The sequence below is a fragment of the Mus caroli genome, unplaced genomic scaffold (assembly GCF_978045245.1).
Source record: "Mus caroli unplaced genomic scaffold, Mus_caroli_1 scaffold_7, whole genome shotgun sequence".
NCBI classification, from domain to species: domain Eukaryota; kingdom Metazoa; phylum Chordata; class Mammalia; order Rodentia; family Muridae; genus Mus; species Mus caroli.
In genome coordinates this window covers 101,894,931-101,912,091 of record NW_028227262.1, presented here as the reverse complement: position 1 = coordinate 101,912,091, position 17,161 = coordinate 101,894,931, and the positions used below count along the sequence as shown (strand labels likewise).

General features: G+C 36.9%; 1 protein-coding gene across 3 annotated transcripts in view; it reads left to right on the top strand.

Annotated features, from left to right (window-relative positions):
• Positions 1-17,161, top strand: part of Cul1 (cullin 1) — an 80,567-nt gene that overhangs the window by 40,309 nt on the left and 23,097 nt on the right. For all 3 annotated transcript variants that reach the window (XM_021164540.3, XM_021164539.3, XM_029478301.2), the window contains exons 3-6: positions 10,046-10,220; positions 12,164-12,331; positions 16,051-16,101; positions 16,549-16,639. In XM_021164540.3, coding sequence (XP_021020199.1) covers positions 10,046-10,220; positions 12,164-12,331; positions 16,051-16,101; positions 16,549-16,639 — 485 coding nt within the window. The remainder of the gene's footprint in view (positions 1-10,045; positions 10,221-12,163; positions 12,332-16,050; positions 16,102-16,548; positions 16,640-17,161) is intronic.

The window sequence follows — 17,161 nt, the reverse complement described above, 5'->3', positions numbered from 1 at the left end:
CTGTGTAGCCCTGGCTGTCCTTGAACTCAGTTTGTAGACCAGGCTGGCCTTGAACCCAGAAATCTGCCTGCCTCTGCTTCCCAAGTGCTGGGATTAAAGGAGACCTTCTTTTAAAAAGAAGAATGAGAAGGAAGAAGGAGGAGGAGGATGAAGAAGAAGAGGAAGAGGAGGAGGGAGGGGGAGGAGAGGAGGAGGAGAAGAAATAATAATAATAATAATAATAATAATAATAATAATAATAATAATAAAGCTCAGCTAACTTAAGGGAGCAAATTGATACTGATCCAGAACATTTAGTTGCTCATTTAATTGGTATGTGAGTTTAAAACTTTAGTATATATCAGTACTTATCAAAACAGGCTATATAACATTTAAATACTTTAATTTTAGAATACTTAAATTAACTAATAAATGTCTATTCTATATCTAATAATTATATATCTAATATATGTTTCTAATATGCATCCATAACATACATGTATTTTTATACTTAAATGCATTTATTCTGTTTATTTAAAAATAGGGACAACCACCTGTAACCAGCTCCAGAGAATTGGATATCCCTACCCTTCTCAGGTAATCCCACACATACACACACATACTCACACACAGAGACATAATAAAAAATAAAAAAAAGCTTAAAAGCAAAAACAACTTTGGGTTGACAAGATACTTCAGTTAATAAAGGCCCTTGCTACCAAGCCTTACAACCTACGTTAAGTCCCTGGATCCTACGTGGTGGAAGTTAAGAACTAAGCTTGCCTTCTGACCTCTACAGTCATGCTGGGGCATGTGTGCCATCTCTCCATCACCTCCACTAAAACAAACAAAATAATTAAAATATGGGTCTACCAGTATGATGGTGTAATACCTTTAATCTCAGCATAGAGGCAGAGGCAGGCGGATCTCTCTTGAGTTCAAGGCCAACCTGGTCAGGTTTATACAGTGTTAAACAGAGAAACCCTGTCTCAGAAAATAAAAAGCAAAAACAAAAAATTAAAGCTTGGGGCTAGAGAAATGACTTAGTGGTTAAGAGCACTTTTTGCGCTTCAGATAACCTGAGTTCAGTTGCCAGCATATGTATTGGGCAGCTCACACAGCCTGCATATCCAGCTTCAGGGGACCCCAGCACCTTCTCTTACCTTCTTGGTCACACACATAAAAATAACGCAGTCTTTAAAAGAAAATTCGAAAGTAGTAACAGCTTAGTTGAAGTATTAACACACTTAAAAATTAATTCATTTTAGTAGTATGCAGTGATTTTCAGCATATTTAGTTTTATAACTATCAGTGTCTGCATTTAGAGTGTGTGTGTGTATAAAATTTTTGTTTAGTTATATGAGTGAGGGTTTTAGGGTGTTTTACTTGCATGTATTGTGTTAGATGCCCTGGAGGTGGAATTACAGTCACCTATGAAGTGCCATGGATGTTGGGGATTAAATCCAGGTCCTATTACAGAAAGTGTGTTTAACCACTGAACTAACTCTCCAGTGCCCTTAGGATATTTTCCTCACCCCTGAAAGATTCAATTAGGAATTGAATATCCACACCCCTATCCCCCTTCTCTGGCAGTCACTGATCTAGTTTCTTTGAATTTGTCTGTTCTAGACTTATCCTGTAAACATTTATACAGTATATGGCTTTGTGTCTGGTATCTTTCACTTAGCATAATGGTTGTAAGCTTCATCCTTTCTTTCATGACTGGTTTGTATGGACGTTTTACATTGTGCTTATCCGTTCATCAGTGATGAATGTCTTTTGTTATTTCCTTGTATTTGTGTCAGATACACTGTTATGAACATCGTGTACTAGTTGTTGAGTGACCATATGTTCACTCATTCTCTTGAGTAGGTAGGTGTAGGTACCTGTGAGAGAAATTGCTGAGTCATAGATAGATATGTTGGGTACTTTTAAGGAAAATGGGAGTTTTTGCCAAATGAGTGGATAGAGTATCTCACAGGCTTTTGCTTGCTATGACTGACTTGTGGCTGGCTTGCTTGTAATAGAACTAAAAGGCTGATTTCAGTGGTAAAGCAGTTTTCAGTTGGTAATGTTTTTAGAAACCCATGTGGTTGAGTTTTTGTTATTCACAAAAGCAGACCAGCATTACTTTGGTGACCAAGTAAACTTCATTACTAATCTATTTAGTTTTTTGTTTGTTTGTTTGCTTGTTTTAATTTAAAAATACTTTGTTTTTTTGAGATGGATTCATTATAATAGCCCAGACTGGCTTTAAACATGATTCTCCTGCCTCAGCCTACCAAGTGCTAGGATTTGTCTTACAGGTTATTATAGGTACCTGGCTCTAGGAAATTACTTTAGTTGATTGTTTAATTTGTGTAAGTATGTGCGTGCATGCTATGGGAACAGAACTTCATGAAGATATGTCTTTCCGTCTACACTCATGTGGGTTCTCAGGTCATATTCAGGTTGACAGGCTTTTGTGTAAGCTTCAGCAGCCCAAAATTTCTCAGTATGTAATTTTCACTCAATTAGACTTTTTTTTTTTGGCAGATTATTTTTGCTTTGGTAGGGCTGTGAGGAAGTAGAAACTTTGTATGCTTAAGAAATGACTGAATTCTCTTATTCTGTAGATAATTTTTGCTATTTTGATATCTGAAAAGTTTTAGCTTTGTGCCCTTGTTTTCACCTTGAGTGTCCGTGTCCGTGTGTGTGTGTGTGTGTGTGTGTGTGTGTGTGTGTGTGTGTATTCACAATAGTCACAATGGAGTACTTTTTTGTAGAAAACTATGAAGTCTTTTCTAGGTGGTGAGTAAATAATAGAGTAAATAATACTCATTACATAAGGAAATCTTGGTTCTCTTCTTAGGGTTATTTCATATAATGCCTTATACTGGGCTGAAGAAATTTTTAGTTTTAAAAAATCCTAATGTAAAGAATTTAAAAAGCATTCAAAGTTTATTTTCTAACAAAGAACATCAGCAGGCACTGGGCTTAAAAAGTGCTTATCCATAGAACACATTCCCAGAAGGAGCCACCGCTCTGTACTTGGCTGCTTCAGGTTGAACAGATACTGTTGTGTACACTTACCATTCCAGAAGAAAGAGGGTAGCTTAGCAAAGAGTTGTTTTTTAATACTAGAGTCAGGTGGAACAATCAAGAAGCTTGAGTAACATCCATATTTCAAGAAAGTCCTTTGATAGAGAGGACAAAGATCCCTCACTCATGAGTTGGGCCTTTCTTCATGAGACCCTCAGCAACATTTCATTGTCTACTTAATACTACATGTACAAAAGGTAATTAAAATAAAGGAATCAAAAGAACATCTTGACTATCTGCTGTTTCTGTCAGCCCAGTAACTCTTAGGTTTCAGACTGGCCTGGGACTTGGTAGAGTGCTTGCTTGTCTAGGTGCACACACTTCTGATTTTGAGGTGCACACACTTCTGATTTTGAGGTGCACACACTTCTGATTTTGATCCCAAGCATGGAAAAAAAAGTATGATTACATATTTTTTAAAATGAGGTAGAGAAATCAGATCTTTTGCTCAGGATTTTGTTATTTCCACTTCCTAGCGTTTGTTCAGTTCTCAGGGGAGAACTCTTTATAACATGGCAGTTGTTAGCTTACTGAGCATTACCTGAGGTAGCACTGTACTGATGCCTTTCCTTTTCCCATTTATGAATTCTCAAAACTTTGTCTTTTCTGTTTTTCTCTCAGTGGTGGTGTGAACTAGAAATTGTCTTCTCAGCTGGTTTTCCTAAAGTCTTTTCTTTTTCCCAGCAACCCTGTAAGGGTCTCATCCATGTTTCAGCCTTGGCTGTTTACCTCAGCAAGCCATTTGTAGCTCTAGGACTAGAATTCTTACACATATTTGCTCAGCTCTTGTGTATTCAGCACAGCCTTAATTCTGCAGAACCTGGTAGTTGTCTCCTCACTGCTGGCTGCTACTCAGATCTGCAGTTTCCTCTGCATTCTCTTATATAGGCAGTTGAGGTAGGAAGGAGACAGGAGGTAGGTGACAACTTCCTATTTCTACCTGCCTTCTGCAGATTTCTGTTTCCCAGAAAAGCAGGTCGAACAACAAATAGATTGTTTTCAAAATAGATTGCTGGTGATCTCCAGCCTTTTTGAAGTAACCATCTAAACCTACAAGTATATTTGAATGTTACATCTTGTACATTTAGGAGTCTTAAACCAGCCCGACTTTGCTCACTTGCTAGCATGGCTTATAGCAGATGAACCTAAAAATAGGAAAGTTTTCCAAACTTTTTCAAATGTGATCTAGCATTTCAGTAGGCCTATAATTGACCACGCTTTTAGAATATGACTCAGCCCAATCTATACCAGGGATATCCGATTCTAGCTGCTCAGGAAACTGGGGCAGGGTTCTTAAGATTTAAGATCTGTATGGACTCTGTACAGAGGCAGGTTCAAAGCCAGCCTTGGCAACTTAATGAGGCCATATCTGTGAAGTAAATACAAAGGAGCTGAGGTTATATAGCACAGTGAATGGTAGAGCACTTGCCTAGCATGTGCCAGGTCTTGGGTTCAGTCTCAGTGCTGTGAACATAATTAAGGCTCCAAAAGGAATAACTAGTACATATAAGGAAATGTAGCTAAGGACCATGGGAAAATTCTCAGCCTCCAACTTCCAAAGAAATGAGGGATTGTAGTGAGATGATTTTTTTTTTTAGAAAATATAATCAGGTGGAAAATATAAAGTAATGTTTATAGCCAGTGTTAGGGATTCTAGGGAGAGGTATACTGATCCCTTGCAGAGCAGATGGGATCATTACTGTGACCTTTCTGGAGAGAAATTTAGAAACTCATTTCTCAAGAGATAACAATATATGATGGCCCATCTTTTTTTTTTAAAGCCTTTAACTCTATCTTAAAGAAATAGTATAATCCCAGCACTTGGGAGGCAGAGGCAGGCGAATTTCTGAGTTCGAGGCCAGCCTGGTCTACAGGGTGAGTTTCAGGACAGCAGGGCTACACAGAGAAACCCTGTCTCTGGGGGGAAAAATTAAATAGTAGCTAAATTATGTGCTCAAGGCTCTTCATATTTTGATAATAAGAAACAATAGAAAACAGCTTCAGTTTTCTGATATATTTAGTCATCAAATGTGTAAGAATGTGTAGCTCTGTGGTAGCATTTGTGCTCAGCTACCTAAAGCACTGGCCTCAACCCCAGCACCACCAAAAAGATACCCTGAAGATTGTTAATTGACATGGACTAGGGCTCATCTGTACCTTGCACGAATGCTGCTGCAAGCATTCCACCTGTTGTAATCTGTGGAAAGTGGCTCTGCTTGTGTATTAGGGTTGGAGGTTGTTGGTTTGTTTGTTTGGTTGGTTGGTTGGTTTTGGTTTTTTCTTTCTTTTTTTTTTTTTTTAAGATTTATTTATTTATTATATGTAAGTATACTGTAGCTGTCTTCAGACACTCCAGAAGAGGGCGCCAGATCTCGTTACGGATGGTTGTGAGCCACCATGTGGTTGCTGGGATTTGAACTCTGGACCTTTGGAAGAGCAGTCGGGTGCTCTTACCCACTGAGCCATCTCACCAGCCCCGGTTTTGGTTTTTTCGAGGCAGGGTTTTTTTGTGTAGCCCTGGCTGTCCTGGAACTCACTGTTGTTTTTGGTTTTTTAAAAAAACAGTTCTCTTCCTTTCTTTGTATGTTTTCAGTATAAACATGCACTTAAAGATATATATATATATATATATATATATATATATATATATATATATATATATATATATATATATATATAATTTGGTATCAATATACTCCACAGAAATTACTGCCATGTAAATGATTGAGTGGTTCAGTTTATTTGTTCTTTATTAGTATATGTATGGTATATTTCTACTTTCTTTTAAAACTTAATGCATGGTCTATATATTCAGATTAAACACTATAAAATGGATTTTGGTATGATATTCAGAGGTTAAGAACACTGACCACTCTTGTGAGAATTTGGGTCCTATTCTCAGCACCACATGGTAGCTCACAACCACCTGGAGCTCTAGACCAAGTATCATCTTCTGTCTTCTTCAAGAACGAGGCAGAGACTTGTTGGGCATATAAACCTTCAGGTACTCAGAACTACCTTCAAATGGCTGTTGCTCAGGATGACCCTAACTTTCCAAGTGATGCTGAGATTCCAGGTGTTGAGGACCATTGCTGTTGCTTTAAGAGGCAGTTCTCTGATGAACAGAACTACTGCTGTTGGGGGTTTATTAGTTGTTTGACCTTCTGTCTGTAGTATACTTTGGTCATATTTGTTTACAGTTTTTACCTCTTATTGATTTAAATTATGTTTTTTAAGGTGCTAGGTATTAACCTAGGACTTTGATAGGCAAGTGTTCTACCACTGAGCTATATATATATCTCCCCAGCCCAAATAAATTTGCTCAAGATAGTAACTCTCCTTGAAGGTAGTTTTACTTTAACATGTTCAGTTTTTCAGCTTAGACATTGGTGATTTTGTTTGGAAAGGTGATCTCCAGCTTGAGAACAGGTAAGTGATAATCTCTGCATCTTCGTTTTATTCTTTTAGTTTATATATTTTTGTTGATCCATTTGTGAGATATTTTGAATTATCCTTAATGTCATTTATTAAGTAATCTTTTACCCACTGATTTTGGAAGAATCTATACAGTTGTCCTTAAATACAGTAGGAGTATGTTTTCATTGTGTGTCCTGTTTAATGCTCCCCCTGTCTGACAGCAGTAGTTGTCATAAAGGTTATAACAGAGGCAGTGCTCTCTTTGCCTTTGTCTTCCCCATCCTCAAGTTCTATCACGTACGTATTACGTAGAGGCAGCTGGTTCAGCTTTTCATTTCTGTTCCTGTAATTTCTATGCCTCTGTTTCACGGTGGTGTATCAGCCTGATGCTGTTGACCAGTTGTATACATCTGTGACTATTGTTGTATCAAGCTGTCATTGTTCTGCATGCCCTTTGCTTGTATTTTTGGGTAAATCTATTTCTGAGTCATCTGAAAATAATGTTTGGGTTATTTCAGTAGTTATAGTGTGTGCTTCTGGCTATGTTATTTGTTGCCAAGTAGCATTGACTTTGATTAGTACTGGCTTTTGTTTTTCCAAAACCAAATAATTGCAATTGCTTTTTTCCTTAAAATTTGCAACCTTTCTAACCTGTTGGAATTTTTAGGACTGTTTCTACAAAATCAGTCATGTTAGGCAATCTTATAGGTCTGGGGGTTTTCTTGATATTCTTTCAAGAATGTTCCATCTGTTTTTCAGGCCTGTGGGCATCCTTGTGAATGGACTTGCTGTCTTTTTTTCTTTCTTTCTTTCTTTCTTTCTTTCTTTCTTTCTTTCTTTCTTTCAATTGAGCTAATTTTTATTATATTCAACACAATATATGTTTTTATACCAATCATAAAAATGGTGGACATGTTATTAGATGAACATAAATAGATAAAGTCTTTTTGTTTTTGTTTTTAGTAGAGATTTAAAATCTTGGCTCTTACTGTGGTACAAACCCAAAATAAGAACAATTTTTAGACATTGGAGTTCATTGTAATTAGGCTGTACTTCAGTGTCCCTCACATCACCAAAGAATTTTACCTCCATAGTAGCTAAGCTAAGAGTTGACAATTCTACTGCACCAAGGAATGTATTGTAGGCATGATTATTTGGCTACATATTTTCTGCTATGGTCAAAGCTATTAGATTTGAGTGATAGTCATCATTCTCAGCCTACAGGGAACAGTTACATTCATTTAAGAAATTGTGTGTGTATTAAGATGGTCTATCCATGAAGTCAATCATCAACTGTTTCAATGAACAATGGTTCTTCTTGGAGGGAGGCATAGACATTAGGTGAGGGTAAGATTCTGCTTCATTGGCTGTGATGATTTTAAAAGCATTCATCTCAGAAAAAGAGTAACTTATAGGTCCTCTACTTCAAAATTGATACAACAATTATAAATATCAAGCAAAACATTCAGTCTCACTCTTATTTGTTCTCTTACAAGCCACCTCCCAAATTAATTGTCTACATTTCTTTTGGCTGTATAAGTAATTTTGAAACAAGTAAGCTGTTCTGAAAACCATAGTATAGTGTAAAAACATCAAACAATCCTACTAATAGAGAGGCTGAAATAGAAGCATGATTTCAAGACCATTATGTGGTATAGAGCAAGAAACTGTCACATACAAACAAACAGAAAGTGTATATGGGTTGTACAATATTGGACCTATTTCTACAATTACCAAATTAGAGACCACTGGATGACAGCCAACAAATTTCTAATTCCTCATATTTTTGAATTTCAATTGATTAGGATATGTTGGTAATATTAACTTTCTTATTAAGAGATATTAAGGAAAAGTGATTGTTACTTCCTGATATTTTGTTGATAGAGGTGGAATTATGTTTGTGTGGGTTTGTTGAAAGATGACTTTCTTGATTCTTCTAGGGTATAGTTTCCCCCTTGTGTTGGTGTTCCATCTGTTATCCTTTGCAGGGCTGGATTTGTAGAAAGATATTGTGTAAATTTGGTTTTGTCATGGAATATCTTGGTTTCTCCATCTATGGTGATTGAGAGTTTTGCTAGGTATAGTAGTCTGGGTTGGCATTTGTGTTCTCTTAGAGTCTAGTCTGTATGAGATCTGCCCAGGATCTTCTGTCTTTCATAGTTTCTGGTGAGAAGTCTGGTATAATTCTGATAGGCCTGCCTTTGTATGTTTCTTGACCTTTTTCCCTTACTGCTTTTAAAATTCTTTGTTTAGAACATTTGGTGTTTTGATTATTATGTGAAAGGAGGAATTTCTTTTCTGGTCCAGTCTATTTGGAGTTCTGTAGGCTTCTTGTATGTTCATGGGTATCTCTATATTTAGGTTAGGGAAGTTTTCTATAATTTTGTTGAAGATATTTACTGGCCCTTTAAGTTGGGAATCTTCACTCTATTCTATACCTATTATTCTTAGGTTTGGTCTTCTCATTGTGTCCTGGATTTCCTGGATGTTTTGGGTTAGGAGCTTTTTGCTTTTTGTATTTTCTTTGACTGTTGTGTCAATGCTTTCTATGGTATCTTTTGCACCTTAGATTCTCTCTTCTGTCTCTTGTATTCTGTTGGTGATGCTTGCATCTATGACTACTGATCTCTTTCCTAGATTTTCTGACTCCAGGGCTGTCTCCCTTTGTGATTATTGGTTCTAGTTCCATTTTTAGAGTGAAGATTCCCAACTTTAGATGATTTTGTTCGTGTCCTTTGCCTATTTGATTGTGTTTTCCTGTAATTCTTTAAGGGATTTTGTGTTTCCTTTTTAAGGGCTTCAGGTTATTTATCTTTGTTCTCCTGTATTTCTTTAAGGGAGTTATTTATGTCTTTCTTAAAGTCCTCTATCACCAGCATGATCTGAATCTTGCTTTTCTGCTGTGATGATGTATCCAGGATTTGCTATGGTGGGAGAATTGGGTTCTGATGATGCCAAGTAACCTTGGTTTCTGTTGCTTATGTTATGCTTGCCTCCCACCATCTGGTTGTCTCTAGTGCTACCTGCCCTGGCTATATCTGACTGGAGCTTGTCCTTCCTGTGATCCTGGTTGTGTCAGAACTCCTTAGAGTCAAGCTGTCTCTGGGGTCCTGGGATCCTGGGATCCTGGGATCTTGACATCCTGGGTGTGTCAGAGCTACTGGGAGTCAAGCTGCCTCTGGGACCCTGAGATCCTGGTATGACCAAGCTCCTGGGCTCCTGGAATCTTTGGAGCGCCTGGGAGTGGAGCTTCCTCTGGCTGTTGTGGGACTGGCTGTGGAGTTTGCGCCCAAGGTCTGCACAGGGAACCAGCCCAGACCAGAAGGAACCTGTGCCACTGGTCTGGAGTTCCTGCGTGCTGGGTCCAGCTGGTCCCAGTTATTCCCTGTGTTGGGACAGATCCTCCTCACCTCTGATCCTATGACCGGGCTTGCTGTCTTTTAACTTTACCAGCATTTTCCACTTTAGTTTTATTGGGAATCTGTTGCTATATAAACAGAAGGAAATATGTTTATGTTAATTACTGTTACGTCTATGGTATGTGTTACTTTCCTTAACTTTCTCCAAGTCATGTTTATAACTACTGTACTAGTGTGCATCAGTCCAACCAAGCCCGGGGTGCTGGAGTCCCTCCTTCCAAGTCAAAAAAGGGGCAGACTCCTGGGGGAGCTCAGTTTGTTGGCTTGGAGTTATACAAGCGATTGAAGGAGTTTTTGAAGAATTATTTGACCAATCTTCTTAAGGTAAGATGTCTCGATGGTATAAGCATATAAAAATGTCCATTTTGTTCACTTTTTTCTTAAGTGCAATGATTTTTTTTGTGACTGCCATCTCTGTCATATTTGCTGCTTTAGATTAAAATTGTGCTTACACTGGGTTAGCTCTTGCTAGACCCATATCCTATGAGTTAGGGGCTCATTAGCTCAAACCATTGCTTAGGCAAAGGTGAGTCTTTTTCCTTTCATTTATTTTTCAAAATAGGATTTCTCTATGCAGCCTTGGCTGTCCTGGAACTCAATTTGTATACCAGGATGTCTTGGAACTCAGACCCACCTGCCTCCTGAGTGTTTTGATTTAAGGCGTACACCACCACTAATGGTGAAATCTTTTACCTTAGCTTCTGCCTTTGGTTTTTAGTAGTTTGTTCTGTAACAAAGGAAGTGGGTTGCCTTACACTCAGCCATCAGGTGATCAGGTAGCTTCCTCACCTGCTATTGTGTATATGATATCTTCAGTCTACAAAGGTATTTTTACTCCTACCTGGGAAAGTTCTCAGTCTCTTCTATGTATACAGTTCATTTTTCTTTTAAAGTTTATATAGCTGTTATACAATATTTTCTGCATGATACAAAACTTTTTTTTCTTAATTATTTTACAAGCTAAGTGGAAACACATTCTAACAGACTGTAGTTGACTCATAAGTAATGTATCAGTTTCATGTTCTTAAACATGTGTCCTTTGACATTACAGCACTTGGTAAATAAGTCTTGTAAGCAAAGTCAGTTCTGTTCTCCATCGGCAACTTACTTGTTTTTTATATCCAAAATAGACCAATTTATGTTTTCAAATTCATTTCATTTAAATACACAAAACATTTGGTTGTCTCTGGGTGTGACTAGGTATTTACATAGATGTTTGGGTCACTTGAATGTTATTGCTTGTAGAATTACAAGTCTGCTGGACTTTGACTTTCCTTATGAAGACATACTGCTTGGTATCCTTAGCACAGCATCTATGAATAGTAGTGCAGTGTGTTTAAAGGGTAGGACACACTCTGGAATTGTCATTAATATCTAAGAGGTTTCTCAAGTCAATTTTACTAGTGAGTTTTGAAGTAGGAGTAATTTGGATAACTTCCAGTTTTCTTTCTGAGGCTTTGTTAAAGAAGAAATGTTGTATTGTTGTGTTATGTTGTTTTTGTTACAAAAATACAACAAATACCAAAATTAAGATGAATAGTTTTGTAATCTTACAAATTTGTGAAACATTTCATATATTTAAAAATGAGTATACTTTTATTATAATTTGTTAATCAGATAGATTAATTTAAAATAAAAAACTGGGAAGATATCAAACAGAGATGCTTTGGAGGTAGATTCCCTAATAAGAAATTGCTTAAAAACTAAAAAAAAAAAAAACAGGACATGGAAATACATGACCTGGAATTCCAGTACTGGCCTGTAATCTTAGCTTTCTGGAGGTGGAGGAACAGAAGTTACAGGTTATCCTCAGCCTTGAGGCTGTGAGTGTAAGGCTAGCCTTGGAAAACATGAGATCCAAGGAGTCGGTGGGTATGTACTTGGGCTGCATAACTGAGTTTAAGGCCAGCCTGAGCAACTTATTGAGACCCTGTCTTAAAAGTAGAGCATTTGACCCTAGGTTTAGTCACTAGTACTGAAGAAAAAGCATAAAAGTAAAAGCATGTTCCCATTTTGAAAGCTTAGGGTACACTCTACAACTGCATATACCTATTCAACCCATGAAAAGTTCCGGTTTAATTTGATAATGAAAGACCTTTTTAGTGTTCTTGTGAGAATTTTCCACTAGTTTGTTTCTGTACATAGCAATTGACCCATCTGTAACTGCATGTATTTGTACGTTTTGATGCAGTAGCTTTTTCAGTAAGTTTTGGCTTGATTATGTGACAAACTATTCATATTAAAGTCTTAGTGAACTTATTTTTTAGGATGGAGAAGATTTAATGGATGAGAGTGTACTGAAGTTCTACACTCAGCAGTGGGAAGATTACCGATTCTCCAGCAAAGTGCTGAATGGAATCTGTGCCTACCTCAATAGACATTGGGTTCGCCGCGAATGTGATGAAGGACGAAAAGGAATATATGAAATCTATTCAGTAAGATTTTTTTTTAAGAATAAATAAATAACCTTTAAAAATGTTGTGACAAGAAAGTAGAGAGGTGAGAAATTAGAACTACAAAATAAACACAGTTAAATAGTTTTGTGTTTACTTTTAAAGTGTCTCCAATTAATTGGGCAATTATTATGCTTTGCATCGAACTGCTTGAGTTTTAGCACTAGAATCCTAGATGCTGGCAGTTGCTAGCAAATCAGGTACCTTATCTGAGGATTAAGCTCCTAACCTGGGAATTCATACACTTTTTTGTCTGAGAGTTCTGTATTTGAGAGAGGACCTTCAATTAATTTTTTTCTTAGTCCTCAAGGTTTTTGTTTTAGGCTTTCTGGTTTCTCAAAAGAATGACTGCTAAATGTGTATTATGAGTGTCACCTGGGAACATGATAGAGATGTATATTCTTAGACCACCTTCTAGACTTGGAGACTTTAGAGATGAGCCAATGAGCCAAAACTCAGGTAGCTGAGTTAACACAGTGCTTTTCTAGTGTCTATGAAGTTCTGGGTTCAGTCTTCTGTTTTGTTTATATTAAGTATGATGGTGCACATACCTGTAATCCCAGCACTTGCGATGTCGAGGCAAGGGAATAATAGGTTTACATACGTTTTGAGTCATTCTTAGCCAACTTGGGCTAAATGAGCCCTGTCTAAATAAATAGTCCACAGAGTTGGGGTGTTAGCTTAGTCAATAAAGTATTTGCTTTGTAAACAAGAACCTAAGTCTCCCAGGACCTGTGTAAAAAAGCATGATATTGATGTTTGTAATCACAGTGCTGGGAAGGCAGACACAAGCAGATACCTGGAGCTCATTGGCCACACAGCATATCATTCTGACAAGTACAGGCCAATAGGTAGATGGTTCCTGACAGCAAAGGTTGTCCCCTGGGTTCTACATGCACACACACATACATTCATGCTCACACACATTAAATATATGAGCAAAGAAACACTTCTCCGGGTAAGGAGAGTCAGTTCTAGAGAAGTTGAGGAAGGATTAATTGAAAACATTAGTCTGCTCATGGATGTGTGTCAGATTAAAATCTTTTGGGGTCAGTTTTATTAAAATGTCAGTTTCTAATGTTGTACCATAATAGCAATATTTTGTTGCTTTGCTTTTACAAAATTAGAGAAAAACTAGCCCAGGTTCAAGACTTTTAGCACTTACAGAGCTCAGTTTCTGTACCCCAGTTGTACTTTATAGTACTGTATAGTTACATAGGTTTTTATTTTGGCTTTTGTTTGTTTGAAACAAGGTAGCTTCTGCCCTGGAACTTCCCTTTGTAGACCAGCCTCATACCTGTCTCTGACTCTCAAGTGCTAAGATTCATGGTGTGTACCATTGTGCCCAGTTAGTTACATGGTTTTTAACAGTTCTTTGAATTTTTTTATTTTTCTTTTCTTTAATATATTTTAACTGACGATTATATGTTTATTCTGTTGAACATGTTTTCAATGTCCATCATAGAATGGTTGATGTGCTTCCCTTGTGTCAGAATTTGCAGAATGGCACTTAGTGTGATGGATTTCCTTTTGGAAACTGCTTGACCTGATGTTCCTTGTGTATCTCTATAGTGGTATCACAGCTCCTAAAGGCCATCCCTGCCTTTTCACTTTCCATGTTCTTGGTTCAACAGTTAAACAAGTTTAGTAAAAAGTACCAAGATAATGTGTTTCTCAAGATTGAGCAAGACATGAGGCACAGGTCTTTTAATCCCAATTCCGGGGAGGCAGAGGCAGGGATGTATCTGAGTTCAAGGCCAGCCTGTACTATATAATGGCACTTTGTCTCAAATACATAAGTAAATAGTAGACAAGAGTCGGCCACTTTCATTACTTTAAAATTTTATTTTCAAATCCCACACTTTCTGTTATCAAATAGTGTAGCCACTGTTTGGAAATGCAGCCATAAATTCTAGCAGAGGAAACCCTGATCAAGTCATTTGCTAGTTTGTGTCAAAGCTCTGTGGAACAGTTATAACCTGTGGTTTTTGTTAATAGCCCAGTCTCCAGCAAATGATACTGTTTTGTCATGTAGTTCAAGGTCAAGACAAATGACAAGGCTTTTACTTAAAAAAAAACCCCTCTTTTCTAAATTGTTTTTCCCTTTTTTAATTAGAGAAAGTTGTTGGTTTGCTTCTAAGTCTCCCAGAGGATATAAGCTGATTTCATTGTATGTTGAAGTGCTACTGGCAAAACTTGTTTCTGTTACCCTATTGTGAGGTTTCTTTGCTTTGCCTTCTATAGCTTCTGTCTTCTTTTGCTTGTTGGTTTTATTCCTTTGAAGTGACAAATCATCCAGAGTCGGCCTAGGTCCCTCCAAAGGTGGGGTTGCTAATTTAGAAAGTAGGTACAACAAAATAATTTTTTAAAGTAGGGATTCTGTTAGAAGCTGATACTATAGACTGATGTTTTCACTGCTGCCTTACTCCAGTTTTGAGGGCTAAAGAGGCAGGGAGGAAAAGGTTGCTTTCACTGTTCAGACAGTGAGGTTGAGTCGGCAGTACCTTTGCACACCACAAAGCAAGAGTCTTAATAATGCTGGGCCTAGTGCTGCATACCTTTAACCCCAGCTCTTGGATGCAGAAGCAGGTAGATTTCAGTGAGGCTAGTCAGGACTACAGAGGGAAAAACAGACCAAAAGAAAAAAATGCCTTAAATATTGATTTTTATGGTATTTATTTTATTGGAGACACTACTTGGAAAACACTTTCCATAGACTAAATTTGCATATTTTTAATTTTATTTCTAATTGGAGAGGAAGTAAAATAAGACTAAGACTAAGACATTTATGTTTAATTTCTTGATAGTTTATGTGTTAAAGTGACGTAAATTTCAATTGTGTTTTATTTAACTTTCTAATACCTCTCCCAACAGATGTTGAAAAATCATGTATAAATTCTAACTTTTTTCTTTCAGAGATCATTTTTACAGTAATTAATCAGTATAACACTTGAAAGAAGTTTAGGAATGGAAACTAGAGCATGATAATTATACATTCAAGTGAAAATGCATCTCTCAGGGGCTGGGGAAGATAGCTTAGTAAGAATGCTTGAGTTCTGATACCTAGCACCTTCATAAAAGCCATGAGCTAGAGCTTACTGCTGCTGGTCTCTCAGTGAGAGAGTTTGTCTCAAGGGAATAGGGTGGAGAGTGATAGACACAGGAAGTTCTCACCTGGTCTCCAGCCACCTGTTTGTGCATCTTCACATGCTCATGTGAGCATGTACCATGTACACAAAAATGTATGTTTCACACATAGTCACCTGAAGACACAAAGGGCAGTGGGAGGTCTTAATTATGTACAAGAAACTGCATTTAAAATGCACAATCAAGATTGGAAGATTTTTATAATTTCTAAAATGTATCTTGATGTGTTAGGAAACAGAGTAACTAGAATTAGTTTTAGCAGGTGTTTCTGGTCAAAACTGATTGGATCCAGGGAATTCATTTATAGATTGAATCTATGCTGGTTTTTAAGCTGATACAAATGTTAGCCTTAACTTAGCATTTTCTTTCTGAACTTTGTTGTTAAAATGTGAGAAGGTAAACATCTATACAAAGTTAGAGAGCAGCTCTGACTTCATTGTGATATTATGTTTTTACTAAGTTATCTAAAGATTTTGGTAAAATTAAGAATTCAGGTTATTGTCTGTGACAAGTTTCAAGGATATTCAATACATCTTTTCCCCTTTTTCATCTAGCTTGCATTGGTGACATGGAGAGATTGTTTGTTCAGGCCATTGAATAAACAGGTATCTACTATGGGATATGTGTGTGTTTCCATTTTGATCTTGTCTTAAGCCTTTTGACTGTCTCAAGAGTATTTGTTGGGCTTAGTCTGTAAAGTGCTTGCTACGCAAGCATGAGGACATGGGGTAGATCCCCAGTGCCATGTATAGTGATGCCCACTAGTGATCCTAGCACTGGAAAGGTAGGGTCTGGTAGATCCTTAGTGCTTCCTGGCCAGGGCCAAGCTTGCCACCTGAATGAGCTCCATGCCAGTGAGAGAAGACTGTCTTAAAGACAGTGAATTCCTCCTGGCAAACAGTTCTTGAAAGTGTCCTTGGTCTATGTATACACATGCATGTACCCATCCCCCTAAAATATTTGTTACCTTGTATTATTTAGTGGCTTTAAATGTTTAAAGGATATATAAGATACATTGTGAGCTATAATATACCTTTTGTGTGTTCTTAAAGGTAACAAATGCTGTTTTAAAGTTGATTGAAAAGGAAAGAAATGGAGAAACCATCAATACAAGACTGATTAGTGGAGTTGTACAATCTTATGGTAAATAATTTGCCTTTATTCAATAGTTTTTGTATCACATGACAGTTATGATAGTGTTCTAATATTCATTTTAAAATATTTATTAAAGATTCTCAGGAATGTTAGTTCATCTTTAAGGTACTTTTAAATAGTAATTTTACAAATCGTAAAAAAATTTTAATCTTTGTACTTTAAGGAAATTTTGTGAAAAAAATTTAATTATATTTCCTTTGCTGTTTTCATGAGGAATTACTAATATATAATTGTTTTTTGAGCTAAATAATAACCAGAAAACTATATCAACTTGAAAAATTTGAGATTGAGACACTGATTAAATGATGTGTCATTGAAGCTTAGCTAGGTTGGCATTTCTGTGAAAGTTTACAATGCAATATTTATATCACTTTTGGAAATGTAAACTTTCTCTAACTAAACTTGTAATTTTGAAGTATTCCTGGCACAAGTAAGGATTATTTGCTGCTATACATCTTGGAGTTTATTCTTTTTGTGTTTTCATTTATTGACACAAGCATACTTCAATAC